Source organism: Gadus macrocephalus, chromosome 16 (genome assembly GCF_031168955.1).
Source record: "Gadus macrocephalus chromosome 16, ASM3116895v1".
Lineage (NCBI taxonomy): Eukaryota > Metazoa > Chordata > Actinopteri > Gadiformes > Gadidae > Gadus > Gadus macrocephalus.
The window spans coordinates 14,391,025-14,411,069 of NC_082397.1; the positions used below are offsets into that span (position 1 = coordinate 14,391,025).

The 20,045-nt window shown below is 45.2% G+C and overlaps 1 protein-coding gene across 4 annotated transcripts in view; it reads right to left on the reverse strand.

Annotated features, from left to right (window-relative positions):
• The window catches only part of limk1a (LIM domain kinase 1a), a 41,889-nt gene that overhangs the window by 13,514 nt on the left and 8,330 nt on the right, over positions 1-20,045 (reverse strand). For 2 of the 4 annotated variants that reach the window (XM_060076401.1, XM_060076402.1), the window contains exon 3: positions 10,459-10,597. In XM_060076401.1, coding sequence (XP_059932384.1) covers positions 10,459-10,597 — 139 coding nt within the window. Of the gene's footprint in view, positions 1-4,654; positions 4,904-10,458; positions 10,598-19,501; positions 19,676-20,045 lie in introns of those variants that run through there. The other 2 variants (XM_060076400.1, XM_060076403.1) reach the window with 2 other exon arrangements.

The following is a 20,045-nucleotide window of genomic DNA, read 5'->3' on the forward strand; positions in this document are numbered from 1 at the left end:
GTGTCTTCTGCGCTGTGGCCATCATTACCACCAGCAGTACGGTGACACCGGATAACTCTGAGAACTTGGGTGAGATCCGGTTGCTAAAGGCGACGGTGGGATACACGCTAGAAGATTGAGTTCTGCTCCGCTGCCAAAATCAATCTCCAGCTTAAGGCTTGTTTCTTGCAAGCAGGGGAGGAAATTGAGTTAAGGCCAAAAATCTGAGCTGGGGCTGAGATAGAAGAAGTATCGGATGTGTGGACGATGCTACTGCGAGGGGCCGTGCGGGGGCCTCCCATCAGATACGAGTGAGCCAAGCTGTTAACATTGGAGAGCTTGATTTGCATCATGTGCAAAGAGTTGAGAATACCGTCAATGCGTTTGAGCCTTTCATTTCAATTACACCTTTTTCTTCCCCAATCTCTGCTCAATGACAACCGAAACACAAAAAGACTGAACAATAGACAATATTTCAAGCCAAAAATCAAACACATCTCATATTACATCCCTGATAGAGACTTTTGCATAAATTTGTCAGCGATGCAAAATAGTAAGTGCCTCCCCGTCTGGATTCTTTAGATCTGCTTAACGAATCGCTGTGATGTGGCGTCAGGTCCCTAGACACGAGACTTTGCTTATGCTTCTATTTAGCAGAAAACTGAGTGTTTCGGGCACCAAGAACGGCTCCAACTGCAGTAATCTGCAATTCTAATGCAGTGTGCATGCACTGATCCCATAGGCCTCCAGACCCCCGGGGGAGGAGAGCACAACAAGATATGCACATGAAAGCATTTTGGGGTCTGAGTCTGTGAAAAATAAATAAAGACAAGAGAAAAGATTGATCTATGGCCCATCCTTGAAGCACTACTTTGAGATTGGAAATGTATAGCAAAGAGTTCAATTTGGATGCTTTCAGGCATTGTGTCTTCTCCTATGTTTTATTTTTTTTTTTCATATTTGACAGTTAAATTGATTAAAGCTAGAGTATAGAGAGTGTCTATCCTGGATGCATCAGCAGATTCAGACACAGCTGACAGCAGCATGTTTTGAAGATAACCCCATGAAACTTTTAAAGCTAGCTACAACCCGAAGACAGCAAGCCGATAATCTGGATCAGACCGGAATGGAGAAAAATGAAAAAATTGAAAAAAAATGAAAGTCAATCAAATAAATCTCAGTATGAGTTTCCCAAATGTACACGGAGTAGCTGTTGTTCCTTGTGGTTGCCCCGGCAACAAGAAGAACACACAAACATGTAGACACACAGATGGCCCTTAGGCTATTCGCGAGGAAATGGTGATCAAATGATCAATTAATCTCTTAGTAATGAATTAATACCACAGACGCACAGATACCGGAAAGCTGTATCCATTAGTATGTCCGTGGGAGGAATACCAATGACAATGTGTTGGCCTGTAGGACATTTTAACATCTGTTTGGGACTGAGGCTGTATTTAAACTGGAGGTGAGACCAAATCTAGGGGAGGAAAGTAAAAAAGCTGAATGATTTCCCCAGCCTATTTCTCTGGGTCTTTTAGGGATTCAGGACATTCATAACACATGTGTTCCTGTCGACAGCGATATAAAAGACAACAAAAACAAGAGAGAGAGAGAGAGAGAGAGAGAGAGAGAGAGAGAGAGAGAGAGAGGAGAGAGAGAGAGAGAGAGAGAGAGAGAGAGAGAGAGAGACACACACACACACACACACACACACACACACACACACACACACACACACACACACACACACACACACACACAATCTGTATCACATGTGTGGCCTAAAGGTATCACAGTGATCATCTAGACAAATTGATATAATATAGAGATTAGAGAGAGCAGGAAAAGAGAGAGAGAGAGAGAGAGAGAGAGAGAGAGAGAGAGAGAGAGAGAGAGAGAGAGAGAGAGAGAGAGAGAGAGAGAGAGAGAGAGAGAGAGAGAGAGAGAGAGAGAGAGAGAGAGAGAGAGCAGGATATAGAGAGAGCAGCTAAAGGCCTTGTTGTGTGCAGAGGTTCCTCGTAAAGCAGGCCATCATGACATGTTTACGGTGGGTGTGATCAGAGGAGCGAAGCCGCACCACATCACAAGGCAGGCAGGGAGGCAACATAGGGCCTTACTTAGCAGGACCTCATCGCTCTAATTGAAGGAAGCAACCCTAGTTATAGTACAAGGCTGTCTGTTAACTCTATAGCTGGGGAGGGAAGACTTGTTGAGAAGTGTTGTTTATAGTTTATTCCGTCTTTATAGTCAAAGTATTTTTCTTCTATTGTGTCTTTTGTGGTTTGAAGCTATGAAGTTTGATTCTTGTTATGACCATTTTATTCAGTCCATTCTATTTATTGGCTGACAATTTAAGGTTGTGTAAGGTTCACTATTTAGCTGTTGCAGGGCAGGTCTTGTGTTGTTGGGGAATAGGGGACAGCTGCTGGTTTGAACCCGAAACCGAGCCCTGTCTGCCACTCGGTCACATCCTGACCCTCACCCTGCCATTTGCCTGCCACACAAATACGCCCCACACAGATAAACACATGTGCAGGCACACAGGCGTACACAAACACACTACCACACACACACACACACACACACACACACACACCCTTAACCACATCTGACATGCATCGTGTGCCTAGTCTCAGGGCAAGCCTCTGCTTTGAAATGTATACCAAAATACAACTGGATGAATGATGTGTGTTTCTATGTTTGTCTGTTTGTGTGGGAAACAACACAAGAAGGAAGCAATGGAAGGACAATGTGGAATGGAGGTGAAATGTAAAAAAGAAACAGCTTTAGCTCAATCATCCCAGTTCATGTTGCTATTAGGATTAGTTAAGGGGCTGATTTAGTGTGCAAGTGTGAGTGAGTGTGTTTCTTCAGGTGTTCACTGGAATTTTAACAGCCCCTTTTGCGGGGGAATTAGAGGTTGTAAACCACAGTCTCTGGTTCTCTCAACAGAACGTCGCTCAGGGATCCTCCCCATCCACTTCTACTAAGCACGCATTCTGCCAAAGAACTCTTCTCTGATCATTCCACAAGCGGCTTTGACCTCTGCTGGAGGTTGCTGTGAGGCCAGTGAGGTTACCAGCTCCCAGTAGGCAGACGCTCAGGAACATTAGTACAAAAGAGAACTTATAGGCTTACATACATTTAATCCATCCCATCATCAAATCCTCCTGCGTTTCATTCCTCTACTGTTTATTGTCACTGTATGCACATGTGAACCGTATTATTCAGATATTAACCTGCACGACCCTTAGGTGGTGACGTGCAAAGCAGTGCACTGAGAGTGCGTGGGGACTCACTGTAAACACCACATGCAACCTGAACCACGACCATCACCCGCACGGCTAGAGGGGGGAACGCCGACCTCCCGCTGACGCGTCCCAGTGACGGAGGAGCTGTCATCGCCGGCCCTTCTGATGGGCCTGTCCAAACCCCACGGCACAGGCTGAGTACCGCCTGGCCTCTGTTTGATGAGCCAGGATAAACGACTGAACTGGACACCGATGAACCTACAATACCAAGACCCCCTCCTCTGGCCCAATGGATCTCAGATGGTTGAGCAACATGTGCAACCCCCCCCCCCCCCCCCACGACCCTAACCCTAACCCCCCACCAGAGAGAGGCCGCTCCAGCTCAGATTCCAGTAATGTTCCAACTGTCTAAGTGCGAGGTGATGTGCCAATTGTGCCATTTGATGTGGGTGTATGATTTTGTGTGTGTGTGTGTGCTCGTATAAGTGTGTGATTGTGAGTGTGTGAGTAATTGCATATGAATGTTTGCAAGTGTGTGTACGTGTGGGTTTTTATGCTCACGCATGAGAAGGAATCCAAAAAAAAGCCACAAAACCACCAAAATAAATTGCATCAAAAAAAGACCGAACTCAAAGGATTACCCCACTCTGTGGCTGACACACTCCAAACTAATCTGTTTGTGCCCTTCACTTTACGAGAAACCCTTGCAAAAGTGAAAGTGGCTAATATATACAGTTCCCTGGCGAGACAGAGACAGCAAACCCAATAAACAGAGAGCCACATTGATGCCTGCCTCAGCGGAAACCCCCTTGCGTCCCGGCCCTCACAGTACAGTGCACCAGCAAGCAGGCCGCCAATGGCCTCAGCCTCCTCCATGTTATCTATGAGCCATGACACACAGAGGAGGGCTTATGGGGAGCCGGCGGGGGGCTCCATGTGGCTGATCGCAGGGCTTTGCCATGCTAGGTTGCCATCCCAACTCTCGTCCATCTCTCCGACCCAAAGTCTACATTAATCTGGGGCAGAGCCGGGTCTAAAAATAGCCTGCATGCCACATTATTATTGAATGACATTAAAAATGAAAAAGGCCAAAAGGGAAATGAAGACAGCTTTCAGGCAAGGACGCACACAGAGAAAGTTCAGAGCGGGAAAATAGTCAGCAATTAAAGAATGCCCGGCTACAGACAAGTGGCAGTGTCCCTCGGCTTCGAACCCAATGTCAAACGGAGGAAGAGGGAGTGTGTGTGTGGAGCCACACAAGCACAGCCGGCTAAATCTTCCCTCCCTCGGCCACCTGGGGCCATCTCCTCTGCTCCTGCTGCCTGCTAGCAAAACCCCCATCGCCGCCCTATCTGTCAAGAAACCCAGCAATCCATACATTTTTTATCCAATGGCGACAGTCACCGTGGTAGCCTACGTACCTTCTTCTCCCGTTTCCACAGCCTCAGACAGCAGAAGCTCCAGAAAAATAAGTCTCCCACCATGGCAGCGAGAGCCGGCTTCTCTCGGCGCAACGCTAGTGCATTCTACACTGTCACAACAGAACACGAGCCGCAGCCAAGAGAGAGAGCGATGGGGAGAGGGAGGGAGAGAGAGAGAGAGAGAGAGAGAGAGAGAGAGGCAGCCCACGCCTTTACCGCTGAGCTCATCTCTGAAACGATGTCACTTATGCACTCCCCCCTCCCTCCCTCTCTCTCACATGCGCTCTCTCTCTTTTTTACGATGAGCTCATCGCTTCCTCTTTGGCCCAGCCCACCCATGCACACGCGCCTGCTGGCTCCATCCGTCACAACTCTCTCCACCCCTCCTCCACAGTCTCTCCTCCCTTTCGGCCACTGATACTAACCCATTCGGCCCCGTATCTATATCTAATAGCCTCGTCACATATGGAGACATGAAGCCACGGTAAACAAAGAAAAGCCAGGCCAAGTATTTAGTAGAAATTGAAGACTACATGAATTCATTATTTAAGATAAGACTGAACTTCATTGATCCCATATGGGAAATCTGGGTTTTTATTATTAAAGCGATATCTGTAAATTGCGGTTGCCTGTCTTACCAAGATTCAGATGAGTTGTTTAAATCTAAATTCATTACTGTGCTACCAGAAGGGGAGTTTGCTCGGTTAGCATTTGCTTTTTGTTCGCCGCTTCCATTGTCATGTAGATTTACAGAAGGCTAGCTCCTGTTCATGAAAGGGGAATACACTTTCAAACGATTTCCAATGTGTTACAAATAGTCACTTATTGCAAAATAGTGCCAGTAAGAACGCAACAAGATTGAAGTCTGTCTACAAACACACAGATAATGTAGCACTTGATGCTGTGTTCAAGTTTATAGTTAGGAATTAGAAACTTGGAATCAAACAACTCATCTAAATCTGGGTAAGACAGGCCAATGCCAATTTACAGAGATCTCAACCTATTCTTTTAATGATTCCCAAAATATTCAGATATTTTTTTATATTTCTGAAGGACTATAACACTAAAATCGAAATCATTTTTTCTAATCAACTCACCACTTCAATAAGCCTCAGATAGAACTGTATATAATTGCAAACAAAAATAAGACTGATACATTTTCTAACGGGTAGCCTTATATTACTTCCATTGATCCCTGCTCCCTGGTGTCCTCAAGATTGTGTGTGCGGGAGTGCTTGTGTGCGAATCTAATCCTAATCAATAGCTTCCGGCCAGATTGTGAGTCCAAGGCTTCCGCTTCTCCCTCTCCCCTTTCAGTGCTCTTCTTACCGCCTTTCTATTCAACCCAGCCCCATCCTACATCTCCCTCTCTCATACATCCTCTGCCTAGGAATCATCATGACCATCATCACCATAGGAACACCATGAAAAATGCTGAGAGGCTTGACAGAGGTTCATGGAGCCAACGGGAGTACTGAGATGGAGTAAGCTGCCTTAAACGGCATGAGTGAAATAACAAGATAGCTAATTTGCTAAATAAAACATCCTAAAGTGTGTGATGGGCATAGAGGGCTGAAGCTAGGGCATTTTTCTTGCCTCCCTAAGCAAGACATTGGTTCATATTTTTTAGAACAATAGAACTTCACAAAAACAGAATCGAAAGCACATCCATGACGGGTGACTAACCCTAACCGTCAATGGTTAGTGGATGCTTTGCTGAGAAATCAGTGAGTGTTTGTGTCAACCAGAAGAAATATTGAGAGTTGAGTTGCTTCATTAGCCTTTAAGATACCTTTTCCCATGACTCCCATGAGATCTGCCCTTAACGCCAAGACAAGGGAAACAACAGACGTCAACACAACCTACTCACTCCCACATCAATGATGTTTTGTCATAGTTGTGGGAGTAAAGAAAAAACAATGACGGGACTTTCCAGAAAGTTATTTTAAAACCAAACTGAACTCTCACAAAGTGAATTAACCCACACATTGTACACATACATATTCTTTACGGAGGTAGTATCAACATATCCAAGGTGATTACAATATGTAAAACACAGTTGTCACAATCGTGGAAGTAAGACGCCTGGCCTGTGTGCTATAGAACAGCAAACTACAAAATACTAACTGAAGCACGGAAATGATTTAATGGTCAGTGTAGCAGTCAGTAGAGGAAAGGAAAGAGATTGGGAGGAGAGACAATTCAATTACAGCCCTTTGCTCAATGTTCAACTCATAACTCCCTTTTCCCTGGACAGGGGAGTAAATAACCCCAGCGCAAGTCTACTGACACACACAGACCTTCACGCACACATGCATCACACAGGCAGCTACACACACACAAACACCTGTACGCACACACAAAAATTTAATTTGTTTGTTTTTATTCAAACTGTGGAAGAAATCTATGTTTATCATTAGGCGACCCTACTTATGATTAGTAAAACAATGACATCTTCACAGGCCATAAGGGACAACATTTCGTTTTGGTATGGTTTTCATGGGGAATCCCATGAAAACGATCATACCGTGTCTCAATCACTTATTTATCACTCTATTTTAAATGTAAGCTCCATGTAGAAAATATTTAATTTCTTGATCAAGTTGTATGATTTGGTGTATACTATAGTGCACCTTCTTAGCGATACCATTCTACTCTTCAGTTATTCAAGTTAATCATTGAATACCAGACCTCCTGGACTTAAGATGCAAAAGTCGAACATTATGAAGTCTGCCCTTCTACCCTGATTCATCTCATCAATAGAACATTTAATCTGCATGCGTATGACTTCTTCAGAGACTGCCAAACTAAAAACAGTGGGCCCTTTCAGTACGACGAGGTGTACAACATGAGTTTGTCCATTCCCTGCGTTAGACAGTGAATAAAATGTTCCTGTCCTGCACTCCTCTCTAGGACATTGATGGTTGTACGGCTGTATAATGCAATTGGTCTGACAATCATATATGGATATGGTCTGAGCCATCTCAAAGAGGCGTCCGCCAGTCCTCAACTCAATGACCTAAGAGAGAATAATGGAAATAGCAAGAGAGAGGGACAGTGAGAGAGAGAGACAGAGACAAAGAGAGAGACAGACAAAGAGAGAGAGAGACAGAGAGACACAGAGAGGGAGAGAGAGACAGAGTGACAGAGCCGGAGAGACAGAGAGCGAGAGAGAGAGAGCGAGAGCGAGAGCGAGAGCGAGCGAGAGAGAGAGAGAGAGAGAGAGAGAGAGAGAGAAAGAGAGAGAGAGAGAGAGAGACACACACACAGAGACTGTGAGTGGGAGTGTGAGTGAGAGCGAAAGAGAGAGCCAGAGAGTTGGTGAGAGTGAGAGTGAGAGAGAGAGAGAGAGAGAAAGAGAGCAGTATAGAGCAGTAGAGAGGGTAACGGTTGCAGCTGTCTCCCCAGCTAATTCACTTTAGTCTCCACCAGGCCAGGCTGTTTCATTAATGGAATTATACAAAAAACAAACAAACAAATACAAACACACACATGAGAACCAATCGCAACACAATATGTGGCGGATAAGCGTGGCTTCACGTGTGTACGGTTGGTACACCACTCTGTGCCGTGCCATGAAGCAAGACCAGCGGTCATGAGAGACGTGAGGAACCCACGGCCCGTTAGTCAGGAAGTTCCGTGTATGACAACGATGGTAAGTCCCCAGCTTTAGCAGCCAATAGAAGGGGTTTCCAACTTGTGCAACAATATACCACAGAAAAATACTTCACGAAAATGGCCAACCTTTCTGTTTTGTTGGGGTAGATGGGAAAAAAAAGAACCAAAAGGAATCAGAATTTTTTTAAAACTTTCACGTTTCCTCTCTTTTGTCGCTATAAAAGCCTTACTCCCTGACGGATCACCGCCTCTTCACACCTGCGACCGGCTCCTAAAGGGCGCTTGCCTATAAAACACAACACAACAATACCGTTGGGGAATATGTCAGAGTCTCTATGTAGTGTGTCAGCCAGAGTTTGATGTGGAAACAACAAAAAAACAAAAATAAAACACTCTTAGACCTCCGGTGACATCAGGAGACGCCAACAGAGGGGGTCAGAGTTGTCAGCCCAGAGAGGCTCGGTCGGACTGTAAGGGTCCATGTTGAATAAAAGCTGTACAGGGTGAGGCTGGCACACACACATGGGACTATGTTGAAGGGTTAGGTTAATAATAGAGGTTAGGGTGACCTCCATTGCCTCTTCTCCGTTCCTTCTCGGTTCAATAGAGCGGAGAAATACAAACCCCAAAGGTCCCGTAAGGCAGAGCAACAAAATAAAAGCCCAGCACAACATACAGCTAGTCGTATACCGTAGGATCAGTCACAAGGACCCATCGCACACCAGTAAAACCAGTAACACCAGTCACATCATTCCGTCTGCAGATGGAGAGCAGCTTCGAAAGGGAGGGACAATATTTAACAGATATCACATTTTTTGTCAGGTATAGTTATTACGTTACAGCTTCATGACGACGCTCTCGTTATATTTGTTCAATATGCGATAGAAAAGGGTAAACCTACGGCTCCATTTTATAAATCGACCCTAGTGCCCTGAAGCAAGGCGTGAGTAATTACTATAAAATGCAGTGCCCAATATGCTTCACTGGATGGACTTATCCAACACACGGAGAGAATTTAGGCAAAACCTCCCTTCAAAAGGGGACACTATTTCACTTTGTGATAAAACGCTGTTTCTTAAATGCAAATAAGTGATTCATATTGCCAACCGAAATAACACTCCTTGGCATAAGTAGACAGGTGCGGTGGATTACCGCTAAATTCATCTGACATATATTGAGGTCCTTGCGCTGGTTTTTGTACAATAAACTGCTGCAAAGGCTGATAAGAACCGTCCCCACAGTAGGTAATTCAAACAGGAGTCAAAAATATATGACTTCACGGCGTATCTATTTTGTGTATGCACCGCAGATACAGAGAATAAGCCATGGCAGGGCTGTGCTGCCTCAGTGTAACCTTCTAGTTCTCATACTGAGGCGGTCTAAAATGACACAACCTTCACACCTTTAAACAATTCTGCTTGAACAACCTACCCCAACACTTGGGATACACAAAACCACCTAGTTATGATTAGTATTAAGTACTTACAGCGTTTGTTTGAAGTCGATTATAGCCTTTGGTAAACCATGAAAGGATTAAAGAAGCTTCTAATAGGAGAATATAATATCTTTGTTTATGATGTTTGACCAATGCGTTGTCTCTTTTCTAGCCTTGCATCAGATACCAGCATTACTATCAATGTACACCAATAACAGAAACCAACAAAGAAAGGCCATCAGTGTTTGTGTGTAACTTTTCAAAACACACCATCACCACATGTCACACAACATGGACACACAATCTGCTCAAGAGGTGGAATCGACACCACTTGGTAATGCGACCACACTCGTCAACGCAAGCTCATCCTCCTGACCATGAGCTCTTTCTGCCCAATGACCCGAGGACGAGGTCACATCCGTTCTGCACCTCCTCCTCTACTTTCCCTTCTCCCTGTCACAACAACAGGACCGCTACGCTGGCTTTCACCGGATGTCCACGCAAGACAATGTGCCTCAGCGATGGGCGTCTGGATCTGAGCCCAGACGTGTGTTCACAAAGACCCAGGCAGGTGGAGATGGATGAGGGTGTGTGTGTGTGTGTGTGTGTGTGCGTGCGTGCGTTCGTGTGTGCGTGCGTGTGTGCGTGCGTGTGTGCGTGTGTGCGTGCGTGCGTGCGTGCGTGCGTGCGTGTGTGTGTCTGTGTGTGAGTGTGTGTGTGTGTGTGTGAGGCTGCTGAGCGGTCCTCTTACCATAATGAGTCCGGTGGTGATGGGGTCATTGCAGCCGTGGCACAGCTCTCCAAACTTGGCCCAGTAGTCCTTTTTGCAGAAGAGCCGCCCGTCCTTCTCATAGTACCAGTGGGACAGGGAGGCACTGCACTCACAGCATCTAGCAGTAGAGGGGGAACGAACGTCAGTCAATCAGCCAATGACATGTTAAGAACTAAGGAGCAGAGTCATAGGAAAAGCAATACATTTAGTGGAGAGTATTTTTCGAGTCAATTGTTTATTTGGTCTCATTTTTATTAAATGCATGATGCCGTACATAAAGCATGTGGTGGAGGGGTTATCAGATGTTCAACTAGGATCCTATCCCTTTGCATGACACAGAGAGAGGACGATACCAACCAATAAAAACCAAAACCAGGTTAAAGAAAGGCCTCCATTGAACTGGAAGGAAAGTAGCTACACGCCGCAGTATGCAAACGGATGAGCTTGTCTCTGTAACCACAACAAACAAACAACTAAACGATATGGTTAGTGTGGGGGGCTAGTGTATCCATGTTTGTTTCCTCAATGCATATAAATGATCTGATATGACAGAGTAACAAAGTGAAGTAAACTTCACTACACCACGACAATAGGCTCAGAATATTATAGCCTGATAGCGGAGTATATGAAGAACAACAATAACATCCTCCAAAACAATATCGTCCTGAGGGGACAGGCTGGTGTGACCTTGAGTCTACCTGTAGGCATGCTTGAGCAAGTAGCCCATTCAGCGGATGCTTTGGAGAGATATCTGGAACGTTAACAAATATAATCTTTCATCTTCTTTTTGGAGGCCTTAAAAATTGACCTGTGGTTTAAATGGTGCGCATGTCATCACCACAACAGATGGTGGCAGATAAGGGCAGTGTTTTGCAGTAGGGCCAGACACTCAGCTGATGAGAGTGATGTCACACCGATAGATATCACATGCTGACACGACGGGGAGATGAGTCACTGGAAAGGATAAAGCAGAGGGAGGATGTAGGAAGAATAATGTACCCTGAAATGGTGTCGACTCGCTTGGGTTTCCATGCACCTGGGTACTACATGCATCTATGCATATCTGCGTGTGTGTGTGTGGTTGTGCATGTGAGAGCTTGTGTGTGTGTGCTCTCTACGTCTGCGCGTGTGTGAAGGCCATGACTAAAGTGAGTAGAGTGTCTGGTGCCCCCCGCCCCCCGCCTCTGGACCCCTCTTAAGTAAAAGTGGTGTCTAGACACGCTGGGCCAGCTGCTGTTCCCACCGGGGTAATACTTCCTGTCCACTGTCCAGTACGATGCACATGTAATACCACCGGCCTGCAGGGTTAAACCATCGACACAGCACTGTGATTATTCATTTAGCTTAAGCCCACCATGAAGAATGGAGCCTAACTAAATGAACATAAGGATATTTATTGATACCTGTGTCTAATTGGAAAGTTAGATTATTTATATGTATTTATTATTATTATTATTATTATTATGTATTTTACATTGTGAACTAACAGGAGTGTGGAGAAAATATGGAGCTCTACATATGAGAAATTGAGTTTAAATGAACTGCATACTGCATAGGTTGTTTCCTCGTGAATAAATTTGTTATTTTTTGTTACCAATTAAAGGTAGAGAAGGCAATAAGAGGAAACCAGCTGGAGAAAGCCCTCCCTTCAGGCCAAAACCCATGACTAGCTTGCTAGGTTAATCAATAGTTCTGCCTAGCCTTGTGGAAGACTTCTGTCATGCACAATGAGTGCATGCAGGTAGACCAGTTAGTAGGTACTAGACAGACAGGTAAGCCAGTCATTTAATTCGGGCCAAATAAAATGATTGGACAGGCACGCAACAGCAAAATATACCAGAGCATTTAATTAAATGATTGCTGTTGGGATATATAAAGAATTAAAAATATGACCAAGAAATATCTATAAATATATAAATATCTTGCCTACCCTAGCTTTAATGAAGATGTCAGTGCATGTAAAAGGTTTGTGCACATACCATTTGTACACGATGTAAAATGTAATCTATGTTCCTGTTTTCTATCATAAGCTCTGACAGGCTGCACAATACATACGTGGTAAATATACAATAGAAAGAGCGTGCGCACTTCCCTCTACCACAAAGTCAACACAATGCCTTGTGTTTCATGTTCTCCATGGTCATATCCCCTTTAGCACACACACACACACACACACACACACACACACACACACACACACACACACACACACACACACACACACACACACACACACACACACACACACACACACACACACACACACACACACACTACTGTATCGCAACCCAAAGGCAGAATATACTCAACTGCAAGGAATATTGTATAATTTAACCAATTTTGTTACGGTTTCACGCCAGCAATGGTACACGTAAGTATTTTTCTTGAGGGCAAAGATGTGTAATTCTGGTGTGGTTTATTTACGAGTGCGGCTTATATTCCACTTTACAAACATAAATTCTTCATTATGGTTGACTGAGGCTTATTTTCGTTGCAAAATATGTTTCACACATACGCACACACACACACACACATACAAACATACACGGCACACACACCCACAACAGAAACACACACACACACACACACACACACACACACACACACACACACACACACACACACACACACACACACACACACACACACACACACACACACACACACACACACACACACACACACACACACACACACACTCACGCACACACACCAACTCCAAGTAAAAACGTCACAGAAACACACCCCAGAAACCCGCATGCACGCATCCTCCAGCAACCCCGCACTCAGAGAGCCTCCTGTTACGAGGGGATGCTTCAGTATGCACGGCATGTGGAAGTGGGTCAAGGCTAAGGGAGGACAACCACAGCCAGCAAAGCCGCTGATGGACTCACACACACACACACACACACACACACACACACACACACACACACACACACACACACACACACACACACACACACACACACACACAAAGGCATCCAGCAAACCCCTGCTGGGACAAAGTCAAACCTGGGGTGGAGACATGCTGACTAGTCTTTGTGTACGTGTGTCTCTCTCTCCCTCTCTCTCTCTCCCTCTCTCTCTCTCTCTCTCTCTCTCTCTCTCTCTCAGAAACACGCACGCACATCTTCATCTGCACGTCAAAACCCGCATGCAGACCGCACACACACACACCCACACACACAGCTCCACCTGCACACACACACCCATACCCACGCGTACTCACTGTAACAACCCTTCTAGGTTCAACGACTCTACAAATCTGCCTCCTGCATCAAGGCGCCGCGTGGCAGCACATTTCTGACTACATCCAGAGAAATATGGGCTGCAGAGTAACTGCATGACATGAACCATATTATGAACTGCATTCTGTTGCTGCCGCTGCCGGGTGAATACATTAGCAACTGGCAGATCGCTTCTGGCTTAAGGATGCGTCTCTTAGGGGCGAGGCTGAGCTGCCTAGAAAGTGAGAAAGAGTGGAAAGAGGGATAAAGATGCACGATATTACACGACTCACACCACACCATAGGCTAATATCTCCTGCATTCGATGCATGCAAACACACTCTTATTCTCACAGACACTCACACACCCACACACACACTTTGGCTATGTACCACAATGAGCAGATGGAGGGGAGATTCAAAGTAATTGAAGTCAGAAATAACTTCTACTTACAGTAAATAGGGCCACAGCATATATGAAAAACACAAGTGCCATTAAAAGAGAGTGCTATAAAGATTAAATGTAAATAGGGCAACGTTGGAACAGAGCATATCGCAGTGGTGTCTGTGTGTGTGTGTGTGTGTGTGTGTGTGTGTGTGTGTGTGTGTGTGTGTGTGTGTGTGTGTGTGTGTGTGTGTTTGTTTTTTCTTACTTTGAGACTAGATATAAGCACATGCAACGCTTAACAGATGCCAGTATTTCATCACGTAGAATCTCCAACCTTTTCAACTAATCCAATACATGGAGACATTTCCTCATATTTCCTAATCCATCTGAAAAAACAATGCAACAAGGGAGTGAGCCATTGGTCATTCCCATGTCGGCGGTGGCCGAGGGAAAACGAGGTGGAGAGGAGGTAGGGAAAGCAGGATGCTCATAGTTTAACAACTTCCGAAAGACAACAAAAGTGAGCGAGGTGAGGAGATGGGGGACAGGCGCGACGAGGACCAGCTGCCCTCCCTCAGGGCCAGGAAGACACCGGGGAGAGCAATGATCGTAAAAAGGTGCTGGTACTGCTGGTGGAGTGTGTGTGTGTGTGTCTGTGTGAGCATGTGCGTGTGTGTTTAAAGTAAAGTGCGTCTACTCCATGATCCCCATTTCCTGGCTATACCAGAGAACCTTACCGTGATGAGGGCTATTTGCAAGTGGCAATCTGACCAATAGGGAGAACTATATTAACAAACATATGCTGTGTTTTTGTGCGTCTTTGTGTGTGTGTGTGCATATAGTTGTGTGTGTGTGTATGGGTGTGAGAGAGAGAAAGGCTGTGGTTTGAGAGAATAGAAGTAAAGAGACTCCATTGGGTTTTACATGTATTTTGTACAAGCCAAATGCTTAATTTTTTATAATACAAGATTTATAATTATAATATCACATACGTGAAACATGGCTTTACACAGCGACAGGCCTTTCAATATTTGATACCACGTTCTTAAAATATAAACGTCCAACTACAATGGGACCTAATTTATAAGGATCAGTCATCTATAACATAGAAGAAGATGGTGTGTGAATGTGTGCGCGGGGATCGGTCTGTGTGCACGTGCATATGCATGTGTGCATGTGTGTGTGTGCACATGCACAGGTTGGTGTATGACGTGTGTGCGGGGAGTGCTGTGTGTCCGGAGAGGCTCTCGTCCCCCCGCTCACCTCCGTCACAGACGACCGGGCCGATGAGAGAGTTAGGATGAGCTGAGAGGCACTAGCCTCCACACGGTCAGGCCTTTGACCAGACCGGCCATCTAACACTCAGGGGTTACTGAGAACCCACTGGTGCTGTAAAGTGATTGAACAAGTGTCATCAAATTAGGCCAAGTGTTTAGAAAGAAACACATATGTATGCACATGTGACACATTATTCATTTTACCTTCAGTTAATGTCTTTAAACCGAAAGAGAAATCTATGTTTCTCTTTTGGTCCAGAGGGAGAAAGAGAGGGAGAGAGGTCCAGAGAGAGAGAGGTTCAGAGAGGGAGAGGTTCAGAGGTCCAGAAGGAGAGAGAGAGAGAGAGGCAGAGAGAGAGAGAGAGAGAGAGAGAGAGAGAGAGAGAGAGAGAGAGAGAGAGAGAGAGAGAGAGAGAGAGAGAGAGAGAGAGGCTGAGAGAGAGAGGCAGAGAGAGAGAGGCAGAGAGAGAGAGAGAGAGGCAGAGAGAGAGAGGCAGAGAGAGAGAGAGAGAGGCAGAGAGAGAGAGAGAGAGAGAGAGAGAGAGAGAGAGAGAGAGAGAGAGAGAGAGAGAGAGAGAGAGAGAGAGAGAGAGAGAGAGAGAGAGAGAGAGATCCAGAGAGAGAGAGAGAGAGAGAGAGAGAGAGTGGTCCAGAGAGAGTGAGAGTGAGAGAGACAGTGGGGGTTGTTTGCACACACAGATGAAATCAGAGGGCAGGAAATGGAAGCATGTGTCTGAGGGAATACCCCCTCCTTCCCTTGCTGTGCTTCCCAGTGGGAACCAGTCCCTCCAGTGGAAACATACACACAGGGATAACCTCTTCACAGCTCCTCTCTGCACCTCCATGAGCAGTATTCTGCTCCACAGGGCATCACAGGGTGTGTGTGAACATGGGTGTTTGCGAGGCTAATAGACAACAACCAGATATTGGGGTTCACTTTCTTTCTCAAAAATCCCCACAGGCGAATTAACGAATAACAGAAAAAACAAATTACCTGCATTCATGCATCTGGCAACTCACACACACACACACACACACACACACACACACACACACACACACACACACACACACACACACACACACACACACACGCCGATGGCAACACAGTGATCACACAGTGATCACATGTTCCATCATCCCCCCCCCAACCCCTCCCCCTTCCACAATCCCTGGAATTCCAAGGCTATGATGTCACCCTTATCACAAAGAAAAATCATTACCTCATTTACGCCTCCCTTAAGCCCCGCCCCATCTGGGTGGAGGCTTAAACCAGGAAGGCCCACAGCCAATGGGGTTGCCAGCTCACCCGTGTCTTCCCCCCATTGCCCAGACAAGCACAATACCGGCTTTAACCCTTCAGGTGCTGGGCTGGGGTTCTGCACACCTTGCAGATCTTAGTCCTTTTTCTCTTTCTTCTCATTCTTTTATGTTTTTTTAATAATTTCTTTCTCAGGTTCCAGGTCTACGATGAATAGCAACATGGCAGCGCTGATGAGACTGGCGAGTAAAAAGTGTGAATGCCTGCAGTTTGTATTGTCCCGGCTAAGCTCCCCCGCCTCAATAGCGTTTCAGGTCTCTATGGGGCCAGACATAGACAGAGAGCCAGACAACCAGAGATTCTCGCATATTCTACACACATTACAGGCCATGATGAGATGATTACGGTTCAACAATGATCTGTGCAGAAATAGGATTTCACTTTTGGCTTGGCAACATGGCTTCACTTTAGCAAATACACTAACATTTTTAAAATCGGGAGTGAAAAATTGAATTGAATGAGTGATGACACCCCGTTTTGTTCTTGTTTTTGCATTCATTTCATTTCAATTAGTAAAAAAAATCTATATATCTTTTAGCTTGTGTCTGTTTCTGTTCTTGTATTCTATGTATCTTTGCAACTTGCTTGAAAAATAAAGAGTCAAAAAATAAATTGACATGTCTTTGAATGACCTCAGCACCAAATGAATCATTTGTCATAATGGGTATAGTTGTGTGTAGAAAGAATGGCAAATAAATTGGCCCTGAATCAGCCTTGCATATTTTCCCAACCCAAGGGTGAATGATGAAGGTCAAAATGACAGATAAAACAGACAATGAGATAATTAATTACGGAATAAAGCCCTTCTGCTGCCAACCTGGGGCTGGAGAACTGTGGGTGGGGAACAAAAGTGTGATTAAAGTGTCGCCTTTTCCTGTGCTTTCACTGAAACTCATACTGTTATCAGCTCATGTTCCCGGTTGAGAGACAGGGCGCGCTTCTAAAAATACTCAAATTCTAAACAGACAACATTGCTTCTGGTTTTTAATGGTTGGCACTGTGGTTCTTCATAGATCTGTGTGCATACTTCCGTTTGTCTGAACAACCACAATAGGGCCAGGCTAGGAAGCATTGAAAAATATCGAAAAAAATACTTTGTATTTGACTGCGAAATTGTATAAAAGCTGGCAGAATCAGCATCAAGGTAAATTGACAGGGGGATGGAACAACAATGTGATCATGTTAAAATGATCCCTTGTACAATCTGCATTTTCCAAGGCATTCAAGGTGATTTTTACTCTTGAGTCATTGCTGCTATTGTATCCAACATTTTAGCATTGGGATTTTTTTTTTCATGTCATTAAGGAGCAAGTGGGAGTCAGGCACCTGGATAAGGAAAGAAAGCCGACCGGGGAGCTTGAAGCCAGCTCCCTTCAGCTGGGAGCCAACACCATAACCACTTCAGCATTTTGCCCATGCAGACTGTGGGTCAAGTAGTACTGAACTCAGGCACTGGTCTATCGAACCGTCTCCAGTAATATGGGGACTACTTAACCCTCAGTTTATCCTCATGAGGGGACAGCAACATAAATACTGAAGAGCCAATGATGTGATTCCCACGCTGCAAGGATGTGTTTGTGTAGCAGCGTTGCATTGGCATGTTTGAGGTCAACTGAATCCCCAAGAGGTAAGGGTCAATATCGCTAACACTAGATTTTATGCTTATTAATTTATGTTATCATAACGATACATAACGCAAATTGCTATATATTGGAATGCACTCCAATATATAGTGGACTCTCAGTGCGTGGGGTCACCAAAGTGGTAAACCAGCATATGTTGACTTCATGGGCTTAACTGGTTCCCAGACAAATGCACTCCCGAGCTGTGCCAGAGTTTTCCACCATCACAAACAACAACAAAAGCCCTTGATTCTCCCACAATAGCTCTGAACACTGTTTATACGCAGCTGAACTTTGGTCAAACAAAATGATGTGAAGTGAAAGTGAGAACTTTGTGTACTTTGCTCTAAAATTGCCCTCACTACATTCCAAGTAGGAAAGTGTTTTTTTTAGTTGATGAATTTTCATTAGTTACATTTAAATTAAGGCCAATTAGCAGACGCTTTTATCCCAAGCGACTTATAATAAGTGCATTTGTCATAACGAGTGAAACAATATATCGATGTCGGTACAGTAAAGAAGATGTTCATAGAACCAAGTGCAAGTACAAACAATCGCTAGGCTAACCCCATTCCCCGTATACAGCAGTGATAGCTGTAACTGCAGATGCTACACAATTAAGTACTATCAATAAGTACAATGTACATTAAGTGTGTACAATTAGTGCGTACATTAATTACCAGGACGTACAACATACAATGATGGGCAGAAGGGACTGGATGGCTATGCAGAGGCTAGGTGAACTCTCAACAGGTGAGTTAGTTTAGCTATTTACTGGGCAAGAAGAGAGAACAGGCATTGCTGCTTCACAATCAGACAAACATCCATCAAAACTTGTAAAACAAGATCAGTAAAATAGAAGTAGATAGTGCACAAAGAGTTGCTCTTCCTTAATTGATGAGTTCAAAAGTTGTGTGCATCCGCGGAAAGGCAAGCAGACCTCAACGCCTGTCGCGACAAAGTCAAAACCACCGAAACCAGCAGCGTGACATCCAAACAAAGATACATTCAGCAAGGGTTTGTCTTTCAAAGTTTCACTCATAAAACCTAAATCTCAAACACATACAATAGTTCATTGGTTTCAACAATGACTGCTTCATCAACCATCAGCCACCAGTTGCGTCCCCTGCTTTCAGCCCTGATGAATGACAGCTTAAACCTTGACCCCCCCACTGGTCAGTTTACCTTTTGCGTCCGCTCCGGTGCTTGTACGGCTGCTCCCCGAGTAGTCTCTGGGCGACAGCCTTACTGTGGCCGTCAGCTGGCAGACTCATCTTGGTGGCAGTGATGGTAACAGTGCAGCTCACACATGAATCTCCATCCAGCACTGCTGTCACTACCACGAATGCTCTCTCTTCCCCTCTCTCTCTCTCTCTCTCTCTCTCTCTCTCTCTCTCTCTCTCTCTCTCTCTGACTCTCTCTCTCTCTCTCTCTCTCTCTCTCTTCCCCTCTCTCTCTCTCTCTCTCTCTCTCTGACTCTCTCGCTCTAGTCCCACCCCTCTTTCTACCAGTGTTTTGGTTGCAGAGCGTGGATCCCTCCCCTTTCTGTCAACTGTTTCCTGCCATCTCCCCCTCCCCACCGGGGGAGGAGACATGACCCTGTGACATCGCAGGCACATCCTTTTCCCATACAGGCTCATGCTGTCATGCTTTGGCCTGCCTCTCCAACTGCTCAGTGCCTCCCCATGCCCTGTTCCATGCAATGTCCACTCTCTGAGGGAAGCTTTCA